This window comes from Lissotriton helveticus, chromosome 5_1, assembly GCF_964261635.1.
Source record: "Lissotriton helveticus chromosome 5_1, aLisHel1.1, whole genome shotgun sequence".
Taxonomy (NCBI): domain Eukaryota; kingdom Metazoa; phylum Chordata; class Amphibia; order Caudata; family Salamandridae; genus Lissotriton; species Lissotriton helveticus.
In genome coordinates, this window is record NC_136065.1 from 1516306214 (window position 1) to 1516330319 (window position 24106).

Here is a 24106-nt window from a genome sequence, read left to right on the forward strand (position 1 = left end):
AAGGAGCGTGCAGTCGTATTTGCTGGGTTTGGCAGCGCTCTGTTGCCATTGCAGTGTGCAAACAAACACATCGTACAGTTTTGTCCTACTTCTATTTTATCGACACCCCGATGGACCATTCTGGTGACGCTATCACATTACCATGGCGTCGCTGAGTAAACGTTTTCACGATTTCTCGCGAGGTTTCCTAGTAGCTGACCGGCAAGTTGCCATCTTGTTGCCGTGGCTCTAGGCCGCTGGCTCTGTGTTTCAGTTCCCTAACTCAGACAATGCTGCGGCTTCGGTGTAAGTCCCGTCAGGGCACTGCACAGCTGCAGGGCCTGAGCTCCGCCTCTCCGGTGAAGGAACTGCAAGAGAGGGTCCGAGCCCTCACCGGAGTCCCTACCGAGCGCCAGCGCATCCTGCTGGGCTTTCCTCCCCGGAGCTTGGAGCTGAGCGACGGCGAGGCCAGCCTAGGGAGGCTGCGGATCCAGAGCGGTGAGAGAAGGGGAGAAGACCTTGTAGAGTGAGGCCACGGTCTGCGGATGGTAGTTACAGAGGGCAAGGGTAGAATCGGGTTGGTGATTGTGAGGGGCGGCTTGCTGCTTTGTTGGTTAATTAACGGCGTATACGGTGGCAGAGTACAAGGACACAGATTCTTTTGGGGATGGTACCGCTAGACGGAACAAATACGTTTCCGAAGGTGGGAGGGTATCGGAGCATCAAAGGGATGATGGGCTTGAGATGAGATCAGGTAGCTGTAATTGATACGGAAGTGTAGAATTCAGAGCACTTTCAGAGGGTTTACAACCGATAAATGCTGGGGTGTAGGATCCGCTGTGGTTAGTGAAGTAATTGAGGGATTGGTGATAAAATCGGAGTGAGATTTTGGGGCTGGAAATCCAATGAAAGAATTGCCAGGGTTACGGTGAGATCAAGAGAAGTTTGAGGTGCACGTGAAGCCAAGTTGTGACAGCCATGGGGTTGGTAATAAAGTCGAGAGGAAGGACCAGGCTTGTGATAAACGAGGGGAAAGCCAAGTCGAGGGTGGTGGTTATGCAATCTTTTTTTGGAGGGGATTGGAGTCTAATGGAATAGATGATGGAGATCGAGCTAAGAGGGTAAACAAGTGGAGTGTAAACTATTAAAGGAGGGTTAGAATGGGGTAACATAAAATTAGGTGTCTTTTGGCTCGTGAGGGATATCCTAGAATTGTCAGTCAAAATAACTTTATTTCGCCAACACAATGTAGGCATAACGAGTATAGTACATTTAAAATAAACATTTCACAGCATTACAACAAAGTTAAAATATATATAAAAATATTTAAAACTTTTACATTTAGAAACTACAAATTCATAGTTATTTACACAATACAGTAAATTCATTTCATATTTGGGGATATATTTTTTAGCTGAGTACGTCTCCTTTTTTTTTTTTGTGCAGATAGTCAAAAGGACGCCAGAGAGAAGCAAATAAAAGGGTCAGATAGTAACTGCAAATAATAGAGGGCTACACAACACTGTTTAAAGTTCATTTTACGCATAATGGGGATAATAAATAGTTTTCTTTCATCACAATAAAATTTGCAAAAGAACAAAAAGTGTTTATCATCCTGCATTGATCGCTCATCACAATTACAGACTGGAAGGTCAGAAGCAACATAGACATTACGGGGAACCCAACATAAGTGGAATATAATTGAAACAAAACCTCACCTGGATATACCTATGTTGCAGATTAGTGATGAAAGATAGATATGTTATGGTTGAATCCATTAGATTTATACTAGGGGGCCAGGTATGTTTTAACTGTCGACAAATTAATATTTTTGGTCTCCCTTATCTATCGATTAGATAATACTTGCACTTTTAAGTTAGTTTTAGAAGTGGAACAACAAATAGTAGGATCCAAAAAAAGGTGATGTAGCCCAACTGCCTATTCAGAGAGGAGGGTTAGAATAGGGTAACATGAATTTAGGTGTCTGTTGGCTCGTGAGGGCTTTCCTAGAATTGTGTTGTACTGGGGATAGAAGTTCAGTTAAGCACGGAGATATATATATATATATATTCATATTCCGGCTGTGGAAAAAAACATAGTCTCCCCCCGCAGGTCTTACCAACACATACAAGTATCCACAGTTTGATTATTAGAAGGTGGGGGTTTTGAAGAATATTTGGGGTCCCTTCCCTTTTGACACCTAATCCCAGCTAGGATATAAATTACAAAATGTTAGTGCTGGCACATTAGAGTTACTTACTGCCTCTCATCTTTTCAGCTCAAAATAAAATACTGTTATCAGTAGAATGCTTCTTTTGGCCAGATCCTGCTTCCCCTGCCCCTGCCCCTCCCTCCACCCTCCAGTTTTAAGACTCCATAGGGCACAGCTTTCCAAACTTTTCATGTTGGTGACACACTTTTTAGGCAATCTTTGTTTTGTGACACGGTAATGTGAGCGAGCCCGAACCTCCTAAGGGGGGTGGGGTTTGGGCAGGTTACCTCCCTGTGAAAATAGTAGGCAAATGGTGCATTTTTAAGCAAATTTGAGAAAGCAGGAAGGTTAATAACGCAATTGGGAATCTGATCTAACAAAGACAGTGACTGGCAAAAATGGGTGTAAGAAAGGTTAGGTTTGTGCCTGAAAGAAGAATATAATCATGCACACTGCAGGTACTGATCTGCAGAAAACACAACACATGAACCACAGAAAATGTTTTTCAGCTCTTGCTCTTTATCACAGGCGGGCCTTGGCTATATGTTCCCATCATCACTGATCTTCCGGTAAGAGCACCAATCACAAGCAAAGAGTTGAAGCAGCCACTTTTTTCACACTTCACCCTCCAACCACTTCAGGTTCTCTCGAGTTTAGTTTCCCAGTGATGGTTTAAGTCAGACATAGCCACTGTCAATGTACATTAGGATCACGATGTCCCCATTTGTATAGTTTTACAGAGAGAAAATGTGGCCTAACAGCTAGGGCGGTCGACCTCGGAGCTGGGGAACAGGTTTCCAGTCCCGGCAGGCATGCTCAACAGTCTGTGATTCTTGGCAAATCACTTAATCTCCCCATGCCTAACAAAAATTAATGTGTCCGTCTGTAACGTAACTGGTCCTCCTGTAAAGCGCTCTGATACCTTTGGGTCTAGTTTGCGGTATATAAAACTCCAGCCAAAAAAAAAATACGGAGCAAGTGATGAGTCTGGGTCAAAAATATCACAGTGGTTTGTGCATCAACTTCCTAAATCCTAACAGTAAATGTCTGAAACGGAAAACTAGTGAAAATAGTGGCATTTTCTGAATGTCTGCATTGGAAGAAGGGATATAGCTGGGCAAGACCACTTTAAATTTGAAGAAAGACCTCCTCTTAAAAATAACAAATCTTAGATTGGGTTTTATTCCACGTTAAGATCAAGAGAGATGGAGGATGTACCAGACATCATGCAGAATTGAAGTGGCAAAACGCAACCTGCCTGGCCGTAAAAATTGATTACCAAACAATAAAATAGCCAGACGTACCACATATCTGTATCAGAAACTCAAATTGTGCTTCAACTTCTGCCTCCTTTTATAACGACAATAGCAAACTTCACAAGTAAAAATAAAATATATGAAAAAATAATGCATGAACATAGACTTCTATGGCACAACCTATGTCTAAAAGGCAAGCGTAGGCGCAAGGCGTAAACCACAGTTTTGTGAGCTTCGTTTAAAAGGATGTTATGTGATTAACCCCTTATCACCATACCTGCTCTGTTCAATACTCCACAACATATCCTCCACAACTCCCCTCTTTCTGCTTACTTTCTGTATTACTGTTTTGCATTTCTTGGAGTCTATTTTTCTTTCTCACTTTTCATTGACCCTAAATGTGCTTTAAAACACTTGGCTTTTGCTACTCTCTTTGTTTCTGTGCATCTCGCATTGATTTTCCTGAACCCGACATGGCGTGGTCCACCTCTCCACCGTCGCTCAGCCCACACCCCCTCATGGAGGTCTGGTTTTGTCAAAGATTTGCAGGTGCTATTTGGGGTCAGCACAGACCATAGCCAGCCGCTTTTGTCCATGACCACAATTAAACGAAGGATGGGGTACTGTTGAGTCCCTGAGTACAGCAGTCCATTGGAAAGCGGGTGCTCCCAGGCGTACCCTATGGGTGTTACGCACCAGCCCAGGCTCCGAGGCGCTAATCCAAAGATGTTCAGGGGTTGTGTTAAAGTTGCTAGGAGAGGTAGGCAGCCTGGAAGCCCTGCTAGGCAGGTGGCTGTTTCACCATGGGGCGCCGGCGAGTGACTGGTGAAGAAGGCCTCCCCTCATAATGGGTAATATATTATGCCTCCAATAAATGTAAAAGCGCACCCGGGTTTTACAGTTTATATTGGCATAGAAAAAAATGTACTTTCAAATTTGACCTTTAAGAGAACAAGAATGTAAAACGTCAAAAAGCATGTGTTGCACACACCATGCTCCGCAAAAGACACACAAACACGAAGAATGCACCGAGCACTTTTAACATAACACTTTTACCAGGCCTTCGAATAATGCCAATTGATGCATGGCAGTTTAAAATACGTTAATCAGAGTCGACTCGACACTGCTGCCTGTAAATCCCTGTAGCCACTGCCTACATCAGAAAAACTTATGAAGCATGCGGCCAGTGTGCACCTTGTGACAGCCCTAACTCAGTAATTGTTAGCACACTATCAACCCCCTGCCCTCCCCCATCTTCCTCACACCTCTAGCAATTACATCACAACGGCCCCAGCCCCCACAACAATCAGTTTCTTTCTGCAGTCCCAGTCATTCGGTTACGGCCAGCTATGGGTGTGACCCTCTGCAGGCCCCCTACCCCGCCCCTGTCTCTTCCACAGTGAACTGCTTCTCCACACTATATTGTCTCCGCTTGTCCAGCATGCAAGTAACCATTTTTTCATGCAGTTTCACATTATTAAAAGCAGCTGAAACGGTCTCTTGCATGATTTGTGAAATGGGCACGCTTCGTAATTCAGTTTGCACGCTTGGGGAAGTTACAGTGCATGCGCACATCTTACAGGGATCACTGCTGGTGTCGTCCCGCGACACACCCACCATTTGCAGGCGACACAGTGGGGTGTCGCGACTCCCCGTTTGGAAAGCTCTGCCCTAGGGCATATAATTGAGAGAAGTATTGGTGAGAACACGATCCCTGAGCCTGTTCACAGTAGTGCATGGCCATTGTTAAACGTAATCATAGATTTTTTGTTATTGACATTTTGTGTTCCGTTATGGTTTTGTGGTGCTGCTCTTGGGGTTCGGAAGTAGTCAGTCTCTTAAGCACTAGGTTGCTTATGTAGCCTACTAACAAATGATTTCAAATCCCCTCTAGTGTCTGGGTGGTGTACTTCATTTTATTATGGTGGAGGAGGGGTAATTCCAACTGACTACGTATATAGTGGTGTGTGAACCTGCTGAGCTTCATGCAGGTGTGGGAACACCTAAGCAAAGGTAAAAGCATCAGCAGCTTTTCTGCCATTTGCATAATCTTTACTTTCTCTGTTGGGATGCTCCGGCAGAACCTGTGGTGGTTTTGGGTGCTGTTTTTGATGTACATATTTGGAGTGAAGGCAGACAAGTTTATTTTTATTTTTATTTATTTTGGAGTTTATAAAGCGCACGGCTACCCCCGACGGGGGTGTCCCAGCGCTGCGGACAACAGTGAACCAAAAGGGGTACAGCGGGGTCTAGATATTAGAGAACAACCAGGTTTTAAGTCTGCTCCGGAGTAGTGATTCTGATGTAATGAACCTAAGGTCCAGAGGGAGATGATTCCAGAGTTTTGCAGTGACCACAGCAAAAGCACGACCTCCCGTTCTAGAGCGACGGAAACAGGGGGCGTGTTGGAGGCGGAGATGATTTGATCTGAGGGCACGAACCGACTGGACAGGATTCAGCCTGTGTCTCAAATAGGCAGGGCCTAGACCATTAAGGGCCCTAAACGCAATGACCAGAGCTTTGAATAGTATGCGATAGGACACCGGCAGCCAGTGCAGTTTAGCCAGATACGGTGTAATGGAATGGCGATACGGGATGTTACAGATCAGCCTGGCCGTGCCATTCTGTACAATCTGCAGCAGTTTAATCAGGTAGGCTGGGGCTCCTACATACAGACTGTTCGCATAATCCAGATGGGACGTGATTAATGCATGAACCACAGTCCTCCGTGAGTCAAGCGGAAGAAAAGGAAAGATTTTTTTGATCATGCGTAGTTTACCAAAACATGCTGCTGAAACTTTATTAATTTGGGTCTTACATGACAAGGCATTATCAAATTGAAAACCCAAATTCCGTGCGGATGAGACTGGAACTAGGGCAGGGTCTAATTCAACAGGCCACCACAATTTAGCCGGGGGGGGGGGGGAGATTTTTGATTAAAAAAACAAGACCTCAGTCTTATCCGCATTAGGTTTCAGGTTGTTGGTAGTCATCCAGGAGGAGATGTTAACCAGGCATTGTCGAAAGTTGGACAAATTGCCGTCAGAGTGGTCTCTAAATGAAACCACGAGCTGAGTGTCGTCAGCGTAAGAGATCACTCTGACTCCCCAGGATTCAACCACTTCCGCCAAGGGAGCAAGGTAAACGTTGAAAAACAAGGGGCTAAGTGCAGAGCCCTGCGGAACGCCACATAGCAAAGGTTTCTCAGCAGAAACATAAGGCCGAAGGATAACCTGCTGTTATCTGTCTCTTATGAAGGATCTCACCCACGTCAAAGGCGTCCCCTCCCAATGCCAATATCGCGAAGACGCTCCAACAAGATGTCGTGTGAGACGGTGTCAAGGCCGCGGATAGGTCGAGGAGGACCAACATGGTCTCCTCGCCCACATCCACGCACTCCCGAATAGCCTCTGACACCTCCAAAAGTGCAGACTCAGTGCTGAAGCCAGGCCTAAAGCCCGACTGGGAATCATGAAGAAGTTGTTTAGATTCCAGATGTTCCGCGAGTTGCTCCTGCACCACTTTCTCCAAGATTTTCACAGGCTTAGGGAGGAGTGAGATAGGCCGATAGTTACTGATGAGTGTTGGGTCAGCATCAACCCTTTTCAGAATTGGAATCAACATGGCCTGTTTCCATAGAGAGGGGAATAGGCCAGAAGATAAAGAGAGATTCCAAATCTCAAGAAGTGGATTAATCAGCAGGGGAGCCAGATTGCTCAGTACTTGTGCTGGGTCAAGGGGAGACCCTGATTTGCATCGGTGTAACAAAGTCTACGCATATTCCGCTGTTAGGGGTTTAAATGAGACAAAAGTGTCCTTGTAGATGATTTTTGAAACAGGTGGTAGAGAAACCCTATTCTGATGAAATGTGTCCGTGATCTTGATTTTTCTCGTGAAAAAAATCAGAGAGACCATTGCAAAGGGACTGACTAGGAACAATCTGGCAAACCAAGGCAGGAGGATTGGAGAATTCTTTAATGATGTTAAATAGGGTCCTGGATGAATTATCAGCAGCCTTGATTTTCTCTACAAAATAATCCTTCATGATAGTACGTTTGAGTTTATGGAAATGCTTGAGGGCAGTTCTATAAGTAGTTTTAGCGGCCGGATCATATGACCCTCGCCAAATGCGTTCCAATTTCTTGCACCTACTTCTTTCCTCTCGCAGTTCTGGCGAGAACCATGGGGCCGAGGGCTTAGATCTTAAAGAAGTGAGAGGTAGCATAGAGGCAATAAGATCAATCGCTGATGAAGGACAAGAATTAAGTTTGGATCGTCAATGTTTAGATCATAAGAGGGCTGCCCTATCCGAGTAGGGAGGATAGGCTCAAGGGCATCACAGGTGACCTTGTGCCATTTTCTACCAAGGTCTCTGAGTTTAGATGAGACCCTAGGAGGCCGTGGCACTGTCAACTCAAAAGGAACTAGGTAATGATCTGACCAAGTGAGGGGTAAAGAAGGTAGTATAGTAAGGCCGGGAAGGTTCGAAAAGACAAGGTCAAGAGTATGGCCAGCTGAATGTGTGGGTCCCAGTACCCGCTGGGTAAAATTAAGGCCAAGCATAGAGTCTAAAAAATTGCTGGCTCGTGAACAGGTGCTCACATCTACATGAAGATTGAAATCACCTAATACTATAAAGTAGGGAGGCTTTAGCGATAGATCCGCTATCGTAGCCAAGAGAGCGGCAAGTGAAGATGGCACAACCCCGGGGGATTGTAAACCAGGATGCCTGAAACGATGGCTGAAGAGGCATCCAGAATGGAAAAATACATCGCTTCAATACAAGTTTGCATGTTTAATTTACCCTGTTGATTGGTAGGCCCAACCGATGCAGGTCAAACCTTTTGACTCCCACTTGACATTGCCAGATTATGGATCTGTGCAAAAATATTGTTTGCAGTTAATATTTATCTCTGTCTGTTCATGCTGTTTGAACTTGAGCTCATGGATGATTAATGCAAAGTTTTTATTAGAGCGATAGCGCTCTGAGGAATTGTTGTACCCTCTGGTTGCGGTAGTGACAGTTGGTCCTGTAGAAAACTGCATACACACGTTTACAAAGTTTAACAATTTGAAGCTGCCTCTAAAGCTTGCAGTAATGCTCTCTGATAAAATTCAAATAATTGTGAAAGCTTGAAAGCAAGATTGATGATTCTTTACTTTCAAAATAAAATGGGAGTTAGAGAAATAATTTAGCTAAGCTTTTGTACAATTTTAGTTACAATTTATTTGACTCCATATTTAGTAAAATGTGCTTGATGTATACTAGCATTTCCTAAATAATATTAGCAATGGACATTCAGTGTAAAATAATTTTGGGCAAGATTATGGGAAACATAAATAAAGAAAAATTGGCTTAAACCCCCACTTTTTTTGGTCTCAAAAATCACATATTGCCATATGTGTCCATAGCTCTGAAGGAAATTACTTTGTGTGCTGATGTGCTCCTGGGTGACTGAGCAGAATGCAATAACTCATAGGAAAGTTAGCTGTACATGAAGTTATATAAACATATCATTTTAAACAAATGGCCTTGGCTAACACCAGAAGTGAATCCATACTTCTGAATACATTTAGCAAGTAGTGTCATATAGATTTATTTAATAATGTGGGTCTGACCCTACATGAGTTGTGTGCCGAAAACTGTAGAAGGATGAAGTTGGACAGCTTGTTCTCTGTTTGCGAGGAACAAAGAGATCCAAGCATAGACGAAGACTTCTTTCTCCGACTCTACAGCAGGGGGGTATGAAAGACTGTGTCAAATGTTGTTGAGATGTTGAACAAAAACAGCATTTCTGAAGTAAGGAAACTCCAAGATTATCCAGGGCAAAAAATGAACACTGATTATGTTCAGTGGCCCTTAAGGAAACCATCTGGAATGGAGGTAAAAAAAAGTTTGTTGGATTTCGGAAAGGAGGTAAGTTAGTTCTTGATAATGGATTCTGTAACTTGAGAAACTAGATTAAGTAAAATAATTTACTGGTACTTGGCTAATACTGCAGGGTCTACCAGAGATTTCTTCAACAATGGAACAGCCATAGCTTTCTTCCCAAAACCGATATCGGGTATAGGTTGCAAATAGTAGGTAAATAAGATGTAAAAGGAATGATCAAATTAGGATTTTTAATAGGGCAGTATTCAAGAGGAGAACCCCATGTCACTGACTCTGCTGGTATATACTCCAATTTTGTCAACGCATAGCAGGAGTCCAGTTAGTTGTCGGAGTAAAAAAAAAAGTCACAAAAGTGAACTTTAACTGGTGGAAGAGACTCCACCCTATTCATACATAACTCTGCCTCATCTAACCTCTACTCTTACACCCTCCCACTTCCTTTTATTTCCTCTGTTTATCGGCTCTGTACCTCCACTTCTTTGTCTTCCTTTTTCCTCTGTAAATTGTCTAATATAGCTTTCTTTAATAAAACGTGTCAAAGCTTTCTTATTAAGGCTTCTCTTTTTCACTTTCTCGTTGCCATGTGCCTAAGTAACTAGTCAAACTTTATTTCACAACCTGTTTATACCTTTTATATTTCATTTCACATGTATAATCTGCTGTATTACTTATTATTTCTGCCTACTACCCCTTCTGGGGTATAGGCCATCAACCAGAACTCTTCTGTCATCTCTGTCTTGAGCTTTTCTTTTATTTTGACTGCAGGTGTAGCCCATCTCCTTCGGTCAGCCTCGCTGCCTTGGTGCAAGGTGTTTCTTGGCCTTCCTCTATTCGTTTCCCTTGATGATTCTAGGTCGGAGCTTGCCTGGTGGTGTTAGACGCAGGCTTGCAGAGTGTTTGACCTGTCTAGCAACAGCATAGTTTCATGATTTCTTCATGGGCAAGGATTTGGGAAGTCTGCTGCCATAGGTTGGTGTTTGGCCAGCTGATCTGGATGCTTTTTCTCAGACGGGTATTGATGAACGTCTGGACTTTGGTGGTTGTGTCACAGTTATCCTCTGAGTTTCTGCTCCATACAGAAGGACCGATTTTGTGTTAAAGTTAAAAAGCCTGTTCTTGATTTGTTGCGTTAGGTCCTTGGACCTCCGGACCTTCTTTAGCTGAATGAAGGCAGCCGTTAGTTTTCCGATTCTTACCTTGACGTTGCGCCTGTGGCGCCCTGATTGTCTATCACACTGCCCAGATAGTTGAAGGCCACAGCCTCTTCCAGTGCATTGCCTGCTACAGTGACTGCGGTTGTGCTGGTCGTGTTAGCTGTCTGGATCTTTTTGCCCCCTGTGAATGTTGAGGCCAAGTTGTGCTGGTGTGGTTGCCACATTGTCGGTCTTCTTTCATTTGTTGATGGGTATGGGAGAGTAGGGTCAGGTCGTCTGCAAAGTCCAATTCATCAAGCTGCATCCAAGGTGTCCCCTGGAGCACATTTCTACTCCCTGCTGTGGATGTCTACATGATCCAGTCTATGGCCAAGAACAAAGGTGAGAGCAAAGAACCCTGGTGGACTCTGGTCCTCGCTTGGAAGCTTCCGTAAGTTGTACTCCATGGAATATCTTGCTGGTCATTCTCTCATAAGAGTACATCTGGATTCCCTCCTTGGTGGTCGCTCACCCAGCACTCTGCTCGCACATCGGACGCTCTGCTCCCCGCTGCCTGCCTGCACTGAGTTCTGCTGCCTGCCCTGACATAGCGCATTGCTGATCACTTTACAGCGCTTGGTATCGTATATTCACATCGCACTTTAATTGCTGTACTAGCTACTTTGCTCGCGCTTGGCATCGTCTCTATCTGGCATTGTCTTTGTGCATTGATACCGTTGCAGAGCGACTTACTGCATTTGCACGATAGGCATCACAGTATACTTTGTTTGAGGAACATTACAACTCCGGCTGTGCCCCAGTTTCGTTTTAGCTACCGGGCGGCCATCTTTGTGTTTATTTACTTCTGCCCGTGTCTCCTCCCCGCTCCCCGCCTCCCAGCTGACCCTCGCACGCTCCGCCCCCTCCACTCTCCATTTATGTCGGATGTCCACACGCGCAGCGTCCACGCTCTACGGCCGCGCCGAAGGGCCAGTCCCCCTGGTTCCCGTAATGCCCAGCCCACTCGCATCACCTACGATGCCACCACCTCCTAGCCCTTAACCCCGGCCGATCCCCCAACTGCGCCCAAGCCGCTCCTGGACACACCCATGGACCCTTCTCTTGCAATTCCTGTATGTTCGACGGCACCAAAACCAACTCCTCATCCGCCAACACCATACAGAGACTTGACACCAACCACCTTAAATGAATCCTGCTCAACACCCGCTCAGTCCACAGACACGCCATCGACCTCTGGAATCTACTAGACACCATCTCACCAGACGTCGCCTTCCTAACAGAAACTTGGATGAATGCCTCTTCAGCCCCAGACATCACCATTGCCATCCCGGAAGGATACAAGATCATCCGCAAGGACCGCATCAAGCAAACAGGAGGAGGCATCGCTATCGTCCATAAGAATTCCATCCGCATCTCAACCAGCTCTGACGCCAACCTTGCCAGCGCCGAACACCTCCACTTCCAGATCCACACCGACCCCAAGACCACACTCAGAGGCACCCTCCTCTACCGGCCTCCAGGACCCCGTGCACAATTCAGGGACGACATCACTGACTTTATCACCCCACACGCCCTCCCCTCCGAGGACTACATTTTATTGGGAGACTTCAATTTTCACCTGGAAAAGAGCAATGACAGCAGCACCACCACCCTTCTGGACAATCTCGCCAACCTCGGACTCAAACAACTTGTCACTACCCCCACCCACAATGCAGGTCACACACTCGACCCTATCTTCACCTCCAGCAAACATGTCTCCTTCCGTCACACCACAGCTCTCCATTGGACGGACCACAGCTGCGTTCACTTTATCTACAAGAAGACCACAACCCACAACCATCCTCAACCTACTATGCGAAGAAACTGGAACAAAATCACCATCGATCAGATCTCTTCATCACTTCTTCAAAACCCCCCTGCCCACTCCTCAAACCCCGACCAAGCAGCAATCAACCTCTCCCAATGGCTATCCAACAGCGCCGACATCCTAGCACCGTTGAAAAAACGTCAAATCAAACTAGGCAGCAAAAACGCCTCCTGGTTCAACGATGATCTTAAGAAATCGAAGAAACTCTGTCGCTCCCTTGAGAAGACCTGGAAAAAAGACCCAAACACCAGCACCAGGGACGCCTTCAAAAACGCCACCCGCATACACCACCAACTCATCCGGTCTGCCAAGAAAGCCGCATTCAAAGACCGACTAGATAACAACGCCCACAACAGCAAGGAATTATTCAACATCGTCAAAGAATTTACTAACCCTTCAGCCAACTCCAACGACATCACCCCCTCCCAAGCCCTCTGCGACTCCCTAGCTTCCTTCTTCCACAACAAAATCGCAGACATCCACAACAGCTTCGACAACCGACCCGGAGACCAACCCACCCAACCTTCGGCAGGACCTTCACCCCCCTTGAACATCCTTAACGACTGGAACCCAATCTCTACCGAGGACACCATCCGCCTGATGAACTCCATCCACTCCGGATCCCCCACAGACCCTTGCCCTCACCACATCTTCAACAAAGCAGACTCCATCATAGCACCACACCTCCGAGATGTCATCAACTGCTCCCTCAACTCCGCCACCTTCCCGGAAAGCTGGAAACATGCAGAACTTAGCGCCTTTCTGAAAAAACCCACAGCTGACCCCACCGAACTCAAAAACTACCGCCCCATCTCGCTTCTTCCATTCCCGGCCAAAGTCATCGAGAAAGCTGTCAACAACCAGCTCGCCACCTTCCTCGAAGCCAACAAATCCCTCGACTCCTCACAGTCTGGCTTCCGAGCCAAACACAGCACCGAGACCGCACTTATCGCAGCAACAGACGACATTCGAACTCTACTGGACAATGGAGACACAGTCGCCCTCATCCTCCTCGACCTCTCCGCTGCCTTCGACACAGTCTGTCATAGCACCCTCCTGCAACGCCTCAGAAACGTCGGAATCCAAGGAAAAGCACTGGAATGGATCACCTCGTTCCTTACCGGAAGAACCCAGAGAGTCCACCTCCCACCATTCAAGTCAGTGGCCTCTGAAGTCATCTGCGGCGTGCCACAAGGATCGTCACTCAGCCCCACCCTCTTCAACGTATACATGAGTCCCCTCGCGACCATCGCACGCCAACACAACCTCAACATCATCTCCTACGCTGACGACACTCAACTGATCCTTTCACTAACCAAAGACCCTAACACCGCCAAAACCAATTTACACGAAGGAATGAAAGAAGTAGCCGAATGGATGAAGCACAGCCGTCTGAAACTGAACTCAGACAAAACAGAAGTCCTCATCTTAGGCACCTCCCCCTCCGCCTGGGATGACTCTTGGTGGCCAGAGGCCCTTGGAAAAGCACCCATCCCGACGGACCACGCACGGAACCTGGGCGTCATCCTGGACTCCTCACTCTCGATGACCAGACAAGTCAACGCCGTTTCATCATCTTGCTTCAACATCCTTCGCATGCTCAAAAAAACATTTCGCTGGATCCCCACCGAAACTAGAAAAACGGTCACCCACGCACTGGTCACAAGCCGCCTGGACTACGGAAACACGCTATACGCCGGTACCACCGCAAAACTCCAGAAAAAACTCCAACGCATCCAGAACGCATCAGCCAGACTCATACTAGACATCCCGCGTAAAGAACACATCTCTGGTCACCTGAAAAACCTCCATTGGCTTCCCGTAAATAAGAGGATTACCTTCCGCCTCCTAACCCACGCACACAAAGCACTTTACGAACTTGGACCAGAATGCCTCAACACACGACTGTCCTTCTACATTCCCTCCCGTCAGCTACGATCCTCCAACCAAGCCCTCGCCATTGTACCCCGCATCAACAAAACTACGATGGGTGGTAGATCCTTCTCCTACCTGGCAGCTAAAACCTGGAACTCACTTCCCACTCACCTTCGCCTTACTCAGAACCACCTAGCATTCAGAAAGCAACTCAAAACTTGGATATTCGACAAGTAATTCCCCACCCTTTCTCAAGCGCCTTGAGACGCTATGGGTATGTAGCGCGCTATATAAATCTTGACTTGACTTGACTTAGGAGTACACTGTAATCGCAGAGGAGTCTCGCTGTCAATGCTGTTGAAGAATGCCTTCTCAGTCGATGAAGTTGACATAGAGGGAGGAGTTACATTCAATATTGATATAAAGTGTTGCAGTATGGTCTGTGCAGGATCTATCTTTGCAGGAGCCAGCTTGCTAGACACGCAACTGTTCACTTGTTCCTTCATTCTGTTCGGGATGACTTTGAAGACTTTGCCAGGGATTGATAGAAGAGTTATCCCTTTGTCATTAGTGCAGTTGCTCAGGTCATTTTGAGGGTCTTGATGAGCTCTTCCTCTTTCCAGTGTGATGGCACATTTTTTTCTTCCAAAAATGGGGTAGAGCATGTCTACTGATGTTTCAGTGTGCCTTCAGTGCCTCTGCAGCAATGTTGTCAGGTTCTGCTGCTTTCCCTTTTGATGGTTTGCAGTGTTTCTTCCTTGGACTACTCCAGTCCATTAGCTTGTCTTTGTCTGCTGGCTGTGTAGCTGGCAGAGACTGCAGCACAAGCTGGTTCAGCACTTCATCAATGTGCTCCACCTTTCTTCATTGTTGACCTTCGTTACCCATGACTGTCTTTCCAGCTTTGTCTTAAACTGGTCTTTCTGGCTTGCTGGATCTGCCGGAGGGTTTCCTCGTTATGTTGTAGAGTTTTTAAAGTTTACATGACTTGCTGCTTCCTGAGCTTTTGGAGCAAGACCATTGCTAAATCTTTGCTTGTGTACTCTTATGCTTCTCTTTGCTTCCTTGTTCATTTTGGTGTGCTCGCAGTAAGCTTTGCACGTTTCCTGCTCTTGTTCGGCTGGTGTTGGCTGCAGCTTTCTTTTCCTTTCTCTCTTGGATTTTGCGGTGCGTCTCAGTGGAGATCCATTCTTTATGCTAGCGTTTCTTGGGGCCCAGTACCTCGTAGCAGGTTGACGTCACTTATTTTAAAAAAAACTTCTCCCACTGACTTCCTATCGTCTCTCTACCTTTCTCTAGTTCTTGCTACCCATTGAAACGTCTTGCTATAGCTGAGTGAGACTGTGTTACTGTGCATATTTGACGAGAGTGGTGTCATATATTGTTGACATCAGTTATATCCATGCTTTCATCAACTTCAGCCTGGCCACGACAAGGTGATGGTCTGATGCCACGTCTGCTCCCCATCATTCACATCCTCTAGGGACCTCTGGAACTTCTTGGCAAAGTAGAGATGGTCGATCTTATTGTTGAATGGTCTGGTGACACCATATTGCATTGTGCATTATTTTGTGTGAGAATAAACTGCTGCCCATCACCGGACTGCCCATCACCGGACTGTTCAAGGTGCAGAGGTCTGCGAGCCTTTCACAAATTCGTATTCAAAGCATCAATGCTACTTCCCGAGTGTGTTGGGTGTTCTCTTCCTCCTGTCCAGAATACATCAGCATTCCTCCTGGAGCCAGTCTTTTCTGTCCAGATTGTGTCCATCTGGTTTTGCTGATGCCAAGTAGGGCAAGGTTGTAGTTTTTTTTATCTCTGCTGCCACTTGACTGTCTTGCCTGTCCCCTGCATGGTCTTCACATTCAGTGTCCCAAAAGTAATAGTTTGGTCATAAGCAGGTGGATTTGCTTTGTTGCTTTCACAAGAAGTATAGATCTCTGTGAAGGAGATTCTTCTTGCCCCAAGGCCGGAATGTCTATTGGGTGTAGTTTCTGTAGCTTTGACCTCTTACATAGTGAGGTTGCTAGCTCCGCACATACTCCTCCTTGTTTTGCAGCCAGGCTTGGGACCTGCCATGTTGGAGTTGTGCTATACATGCTGGTAATCCCCTGTCCCTTTTTCTTTTGGTATCTTTATATTGTTTTAATAAACTTTCTAATCAAATTCTCTGAAATGGAAAAAAGCGGAAGATTGTTGTATAGAGCTTGTGATGTGATAATTTGAGAAGATGCACAATCTGGTGCAGAGTTTTTGCTAACAAGTTTAAAGACTTCCTTCATTGAATGAGATGCGTGTGATACACAACATAAGACGTACTAGGACGTTGATTTTCTAATGGCATGATTGTAACTGTTAAGGATCTTCTTGTCTTCTGAAGTGTTAATTGGACTACAAAATGTGTGCTGTCTACTTTCCTCTTGTTTGCACAAGAAGCCATACATGTTTTATGTCTGCTGAGTACAGTAAAGTCTGTGGATGATTAAAAGTGGGTAGAAGAGTCCCTAAGCGGCCAAAGGCATTCAGTCCCAAAGTAATCCATATGTTGAATTGAGTGGCGGCAATGAACATTTAGCTGAAAATTGGAGTTAACTAAAAGGGAAGATGTAAACTAATCTTCTGTTACCTCCCATTTTATGTCCATATAGGCTTTCTCTGTCTAAATGGAAGTGGCTACCTTGCTTAAATGTCATAATGAGAAGGGAAAATAGAAATGTTCAGACCAAGGAATGGAAACGGCATTGGAGACTTCAATTATTGCTTTATTTGGCATAGACATGGTCAAAATGTTACCTGCCTGATGTGTACCACTGCTATTAACTTGCTGCAGGCCAAATTACAGTTTGGCCTCTCAAAGATAGGAAGGGTTAACACTTTGATCATCTACCCAGGTGTTGAAATCTCTCAATAAAACAAGAGAAGACTCTCAAATTATGAGGAATGGGAATATTTAGAAGTGAGGACCCTATATTGGTTGCAGGCATATCCTGGGGTAGGCTTGGGGGTGGGGTGTGGAGGGGGGGGGGCAGTATGTGAAAACTAGTCAGAAAAGGGTGGGGCAAGATAGGGAGACATCCACCTGTTCCTAAATAAGTAATGAAAAATCACATTGGACAGTGTGACGGACACCATACAATATTTAGTTCTCCATAATTCTCTCTCCGTTTATCCTGCCAGTCAGCTATTTCGCAACCTTTAATGGGAAAACCTCTTGAGAAGAATGCAGAAGCAAGAGGGCAAGGATTGTCCATACACTTGAAAGGGGACAATTGTCTACTATCCTCCACACCATAGTCTAGTCTTATTTCCAGCGGACCATATGTATTTTCTGGATTAACCCTGCAGTTTATATTGCTGTCCGGTGGGCTCCTCCCACCCTCTGTTATCCCAGCCCTTAGCCCCCTCCCCAACATTCCGATAAACATGTAAATGCCTCTGCAATTCATGCCCCTCCCTCTGTTGTCTTTTTTTTTGTCCCAGGTTCTTACAAACCACCCTCTGCAGTCCCCATTTATCGGGTGTTTGCACCTGCTCTTCCAAACCACCCTCCAATGTTCATGTCCTTATCCCAGCCCTTCCCACCTACACTCTATTGTACATGTGCTCTCTCTCACCTGTCCCCTCCCACTGAATCCTTCTTTTCCGGCCTCCCTGCCTCACCTCTCCCCTGCTCTGCTGCTCTCTGTGTTGCCTGGCTCACAACCCACTTCACCAATTGTCTCCACCCCCCTTCCTAATAATGGAGGAGTGGGTTGTGGGAATGAGACATCTCGTGGGGGGCGGGGGGGGGTGAGAGAATAGTATGCAGGTGGAGAAAGAGGATGGATGAGAAGAGATTGTGGGGAGGGGAGTACCGCTGAAAATAATTTAAAAAAAACCCACTAGGAAATGGCCATTGGTAATGTTATTTTTCTCTTCCAAACACGCATAAGAGCTGGCTGTATCAGAGCTTTATTTATTTATTTATTTTTGCAGTGGCTACAAATCATTGCCAAAACCAAAGGCTCTCATAACGTTTAATCAATTGGTTTTGCCAGTGCTTGTTTTCATACATGCAGATACATTTCCACTCTCTAAATTTTGAGATCAATTTAACAACTTGGAATATCATGATCCAAAAAGTGACAGTCAATTTCTTAAAAGATTTGGCAGAATCAAAATACAAATATGCATAAAACCCACGGTTTATCACTTAATTTACAGATGCCTTATTTACTGTAAATAAAAACAAATTAACTTCTTTAGTAGCGCAAGTTCAGTTATCCACACTTTAAAAATTAGGTTTATACATGAAGAGCTTAGACTCCTTATTACATATCAGTGATGTGTGCATATATACCTAATGTGGCAAAAATAATAAATACATTATTACATTGGTTGTGATATTGCATGAAGTTTAGCTATACATTTACTATTCATGATAAAGACTCCTTGTCAAAGGCCTATCCTGGAGTCGACATTTTGATTTTTGAATGCCAGACACTGAGAATGACTAGTTCAATGTCAGTTTTTGTTCAATGTTGTGAAATCAGAGCTTAACCTACGTACATTTCAAGTTCATATGATGATGTACCACCATAAGGGACTCAGGACAGGGTTTATATAATCATAGTGGCCAATACCTGAAATCACATGCAGCATGAAAGGAGGGTTTCAGCCAAGCTAGGTAAGTTTTAGAATGCCAGTAAGACCAGCATTGCCATACTAGATTCTGGAGAGTACAAATTCTTGAAAAGCAACTCCCGTTATTCACGGTTCCCCATCTGTAATTCTATGTGTTAGTAGAATGCAAATCTGATTTTGTTTCTAGACATATTTCGTTATCAGATACTTTATTGTGTTTATTTTTGTTTTGACTTTACTGAACAATATCCTCCAATGGTTGCCTTCAGTTTTTTTGTTTTTTTTTAACAGGTGATACATTAATTGTTGAAGAGGACAACAGCAAAACAAAGACCGACGTGCCTTCAGGTTCAAAACCTAATACTTTGTCAAACAGAGACGCTCTGCCTGGCCTGTCACGCAAGGTGGTTCCAGCAGACAATTCTTGTCTTTTTACCAGTGTTTATTATGTGGTAGAAGGGGGTGTGTATGATCCAGCTTGCGCACCAGAAATGCGTAGTCTTATTGCTCAGATTGTCGCAAGTGACCCAGAATCCTACTGCGAAGCGGTGCTGGGAAAAACTAACGAAGAGTATTGTGATTGGATCCGAAGGGATGATACGTGGGGCGGTGCAATTGAGGTCTCAATTTTGTCCAAGTTTTATCAGTGTGAAATCTGTGTGGTGGATACTCAGACAGTCAGGATTGATCGCTTTGGAGAAGACGTCGGCTACACCAAGAGAGTCCTGCTCATCTACGATGGAATTCATTATGATCCTCTCCAGCGTAAATTCCTTGACCCAGACATTCCTCCTCTGACCATCTTTTCATCCACAGATGACGTTGTTCTTGCACAAGCATTGGAGCTGGCAGATGAAGCGAGAAGTAAAAGGCAGTTTACTGATGTAAATCGCTTCACCCTAAGGTGTATGGTTTGTCAGGAAGGGTTGACTGGACAAGTGGGAGCAAGAGAACACGCTAAGGAGACTGGGCATACCAACTTTGGGGAAGTGTGATGTCGGCAAGTGTTTTTTAAGCCTACTACCTCACAGAACCAGAAGGCTCTGGATGTAAAATAAGCTAAATAAATCACTGCGTGAAACCTGATTGCTCCTCCCTCCCTACTCAGACAATGGAGTGAAGTTTTACATGCACGCATCTTCTAATCCTATAGGTATATATGGTATATAGTTATGTGCATACTCAAAGTGATCATATGCTTGAATTCTGTATTCTTCTTTGCCTCCTTTTAATACGCCTAGTAATAAAATGAAGGCACGGATAGCAACGCACTGTATTTCCTATATGCAATCTGAAAAAATCTTAGATTGATACAGTGATGCAGTTCTTGTTTTCAAAATAGTTTGCCAGATTATGAAATGTATGTTGTAATAAAAGAAACACTTGTTGACATGGGTAAAAGTTACATGGTTCTAAATCAAGACCTCCTCAAGTGTGCTAAATAGTCATGCTCCAGAGGGTTGGTGGGGACAGGAGTACTGTTAGAATTTTGGTGCTATGCTTAACCTGAAAGGAAAAGGTAAACTGCTTATAATTGAGATTTTGAACATGGTAGGAATAGATGCTCTATAGTTTCAATTTGAGCTTTTTTTAATTGTTGACTTTGTCAAATGTTAGATCAGAATGACTGTTGCCAAGTGCCCTCCGAACGTATCTACCAAGGGTAGTAAAATGAGGGTTTCCCTTAGAGCGGTCTCTAGGTTTTCAATGATGGAATGTCGGTTTGAGCATGGACTGCAGATAAAGGAAATGGGTATCCCGAGTTTACAGTAACTGGACTACAATTGAATTTCTAGGGTAGTCCTGTTGTAAACTGATTAGTCTGGACTCCTGACCATTTTCTTATCATTAAAATGGTGCAGACATTTAGACCACTACAGTAAGACATCCTTGTCGTGCCATGTAGATTGTTACTTAAGTATTCAACAGTGGTGCACACATTTTCCAATTAAAATTGTGTATTTGCTCCACTTATTAGTAGGCGATATCTAAGCAAAAGAAGCAAATGTCTGGTACATTCATTCTAAACCATTAGATGTGGGGAGCATAAACAACATGTTCTTATTAAATTTAAAAGCAGGAATTAGCGTATTTGAGCAAGATGTTTTGAAATCTTTATTGAACCAGGTAACTTACAAATTAATACGTTCACAAAGCATGATCACTTTTTAAATGTGTGTGTACATTTTGCAGAAATATTTCAGCATGAGAATTTTGGTTGTCTTGAAAATGGCTATGTATTCTGCAGACTCAAAATGTGTCGAAGCTTTTTGGGGTATGCAAGCCAGTGAGAGCATTAATAACTGTGTGATGCTTTTGAAATGGCTTGTTTCAAGTGTTGTTCAGATGCCATTAGACCAATGATATCCAGCAAAAAGTTGAGTTGAAAGCCGGCAACATTTAATGTTCATTTGAGAAATGTATTCTGTACTTTGGAAACGTCCCTTAATTACCTGCCATGTGCTTTCTAGTTGACCTTTAAAATTTTACTTACACCGATTAGCTGACATTTTCTATTTTCATAGTGTTCTGAATAATACATTTTGCCTTATTGTGCTTTGCACCCTAAAGTGCATTAAACCGAAGGGATGGAAGTTCTAGTGAGTCTCGAACAGAATGACTGAAACATAATTAACTTGAGAGGCGTCTGATACGCGAAAACTTGAAAATGCAGCACAGCTCTGTGCAGTGTATACACCACAAACCGGAACTGCTGTGTATGTATTTTCTATGTACATAGACACCCAGGACAGATGTCAACATGTTTGAAAAGCTGTTCCTATCCAATGTACCATGAAAAGAAATGATTTGGTTTTTTAGTTAGAACTAGTACTGGTGTCGTTACAGACTGATAGTTAGCAGAAGTATTCAAGCCTTAAAATTTGTCGCCTACTATTGGTCCTGTCCTCCTCTGTGGAGAGTCATTGTTTTTAAGTATTTGTGAAAAACACGTTTAAGTTGTTTATATATTGCTGTCACGCATACTGACTTGTTTTATAACTGTTTTTAGAAGCAAATCAACTATTCAAAGACTGCTACAGGAGATATCCTGAAACTAATATTGTTTTATCTAAAGTGAGGAAAATGTGAAATTTGTAGTGGGAGGATTTGTCTCTAAACTCCCTTTTGTTACTGAGATGTCTAGACATGCGAGCCATCTCAATAACGAGCAAGCAGTTTACAACTTCTGTGTTTGTTGTTTTTGTCTAAAATTGTATTGTGTATGTGTATAAAGAGCAATGTATTCAGAAATTGGGTGATTTTATGTAATGTGTTTCATGTTCTGCAAACAGGCTCTCACTTTCGGCAATTTTTTAAATAATTCTTGGCGTTTAATGAACCAATTGCCTTCATGAACTGGTAATGTGTGTATGTAACTTTATGTGCTTTGAGAGGTGTGGGTGGGAAGATAAGTGAAGAGTGGCAACAAATAAAGGTATGCTCCATTAATCTTACCAGCAGGATGTTTGAATTTGTGTTGTATGAAGTGGGCCTCTTCTACTTTTGCCATATTCCATTTGCACTGTACAAGCATTGGAACTTGGAACAACACAATCTTTTGTCTACTGCCTACGCATAACGTATGAGGCGACCTGTGTGCACTAGTGCTGTGTACGTAGGGAGAAAATGTAATCCAAATCAGCATGAACTATTGATGACTCTGGGGATGTAATGCTGATTTTATTTTTATTAGATTTTGTTTCTTGTCAGAGAATACGGACCCATGTGGAAAGCAAAAGTGGTATATCGTGGATTTAAAAAAAAAAACCTTTAGTATTTTCCAATTGGATGCTCCAGTAGTCTATTTGGACAATTATGCTGTAGTCTAGTTTGACAATAATGATGTCAATTGTCTGTAATTTTGACATACTGGGGGCGGGTGGGGGGGGGGGGGGGTAGTAGAGGTAAACAACGACTTTGGATTGTTTGCTGCACATTTCTTGTTGAGCGCACTCTGTTATGCCCCACAGAAAAGAGGTGGATCCATCTGACCTGCTCCACATGCAAATATGACCTTATTTTAGGAAGTCATCATAAACTTCCCCTAGGCCTTGATCTGTTTTTTATAAAGTTCCCTTTTTTGACTTGTTCTATTGTCCTGTGTGTCTTTTGATCCACTTTTTTTCTAGCTTACTGCACTGCATGTTGAAAATATGATGTGCACAGGCATCATGTGACAGATCATTTCACCTGGTATCTAATCTCAAAACCATGAAATATGAAAAACTCGCCAAACACTAGGGGAAAAAAAGCTAAAATTTGGTGTATATTTCAGTCGGTGCTTATTTTTTTTGTTTTGCAAACTTCTTTTACAGTATTTAGTTCACATGTTTTGCTTTTTTTTAAATAGGTAAAGCGGTTCCAGTAATTCACACGAATTTTAAACTGGTTTGTTTAATATTTAAACTTGCTATTTATCTCTTGACATGGATTTATCAGGGAATTTTACTTCATGTAATTAAATATGTTATTGCTTTTTGACTTGTACTGGTCGTTTATTGTGGATGTCAAAGGTTCCGTAATCATAAAAAATAAATTTTCCAGTTTTTGTGAGCATGTTATGCAGACAGTTTTTCACTGCTGCTAGTTCTTGCCAAAAAATTCTGCGGAAAATGTGAACTTCCTGTACCATCACTTTAAAGAAGGCACTGCATTAAATTCTTACCCACTGTAATCTGGTGTGTCTTGTATTAACTTTTTGCTGCAGCGTATGTTCTAAATGTATGCTGTTTCAGCCTTATACCACTTCAATGCACATTTAGGGAATTACATTTCCTGTTAGAGAACATACTCATATGGATGGCAGAAAATGGCCATACGGTTTATGCCCTCTTGCGAAACATAGAATAGTTTACCTTTAGAATTGTGCACCTGGAACACTGAGGCAAGCATGTGTTGGAGCCCTGTGATCGTTATGCAAAAATGCTTATACTTCATAAACAAAACACTGTCTGGAGGAAGTAAAAGGGCAAATTCTGTTTAATTGACATTGTTTTACAGCTCATTTTATTTATTTTTAGGTCGAGCCGAGACCGCGCTTGTGCTGTGTGGAAGATCTGTTGTATGTACTTTGTGGGCTCTGGAGAATTTCCCTCAGATTTGTCTGCTTCCACTTAGGGACTTTTTTTTTCCAACTGCCTTTATTTAACTGTTTTGATAGAAAACGACCAGTAGAGGTTCGTAAAATACCAGAATTGCTTTCTGCTTGGTGACTCTTTTTAATTTTTCTGGCAATATCCTCCATTT

General features: G+C 43.8%; 1 protein-coding gene across 1 annotated transcript; it reads left to right on the forward strand.

The window, feature by feature from the left end:
* Positions 1-144: 144 nt before the first annotated feature.
* On the forward strand, positions 145-23534 carry YOD1 (YOD1 deubiquitinase). The gene is made up of 2 exons (XM_078644532.1): positions 145-477; positions 19151-23534. Exons 1-2 carry the CDS (start codon positions 270-272, stop codon positions 19852-19854), a joined length of 912 nt encoding a protein of 303 aa, XP_078500658.1. The 5' UTR covers positions 145-269; the 3' UTR covers positions 19855-23534.
* Positions 23535-24106: the final 572 nt, after the last annotated feature.

Coding starts and splice junctions, on each gene's coding strand:
- YOD1 (XM_078644532.1), top strand. CDS start 270: ATGCTGCGGCTTCGGTGTAAGTCCCGTCAGGGCACTGCACAGCTGCAG. Junction 478..19,150: donor GAGGCTGCGGATCCAGAGCG/GTGAGAGAAGGG, acceptor TTTTTTTAACAG/GTGATACATTAATTGTTGAA.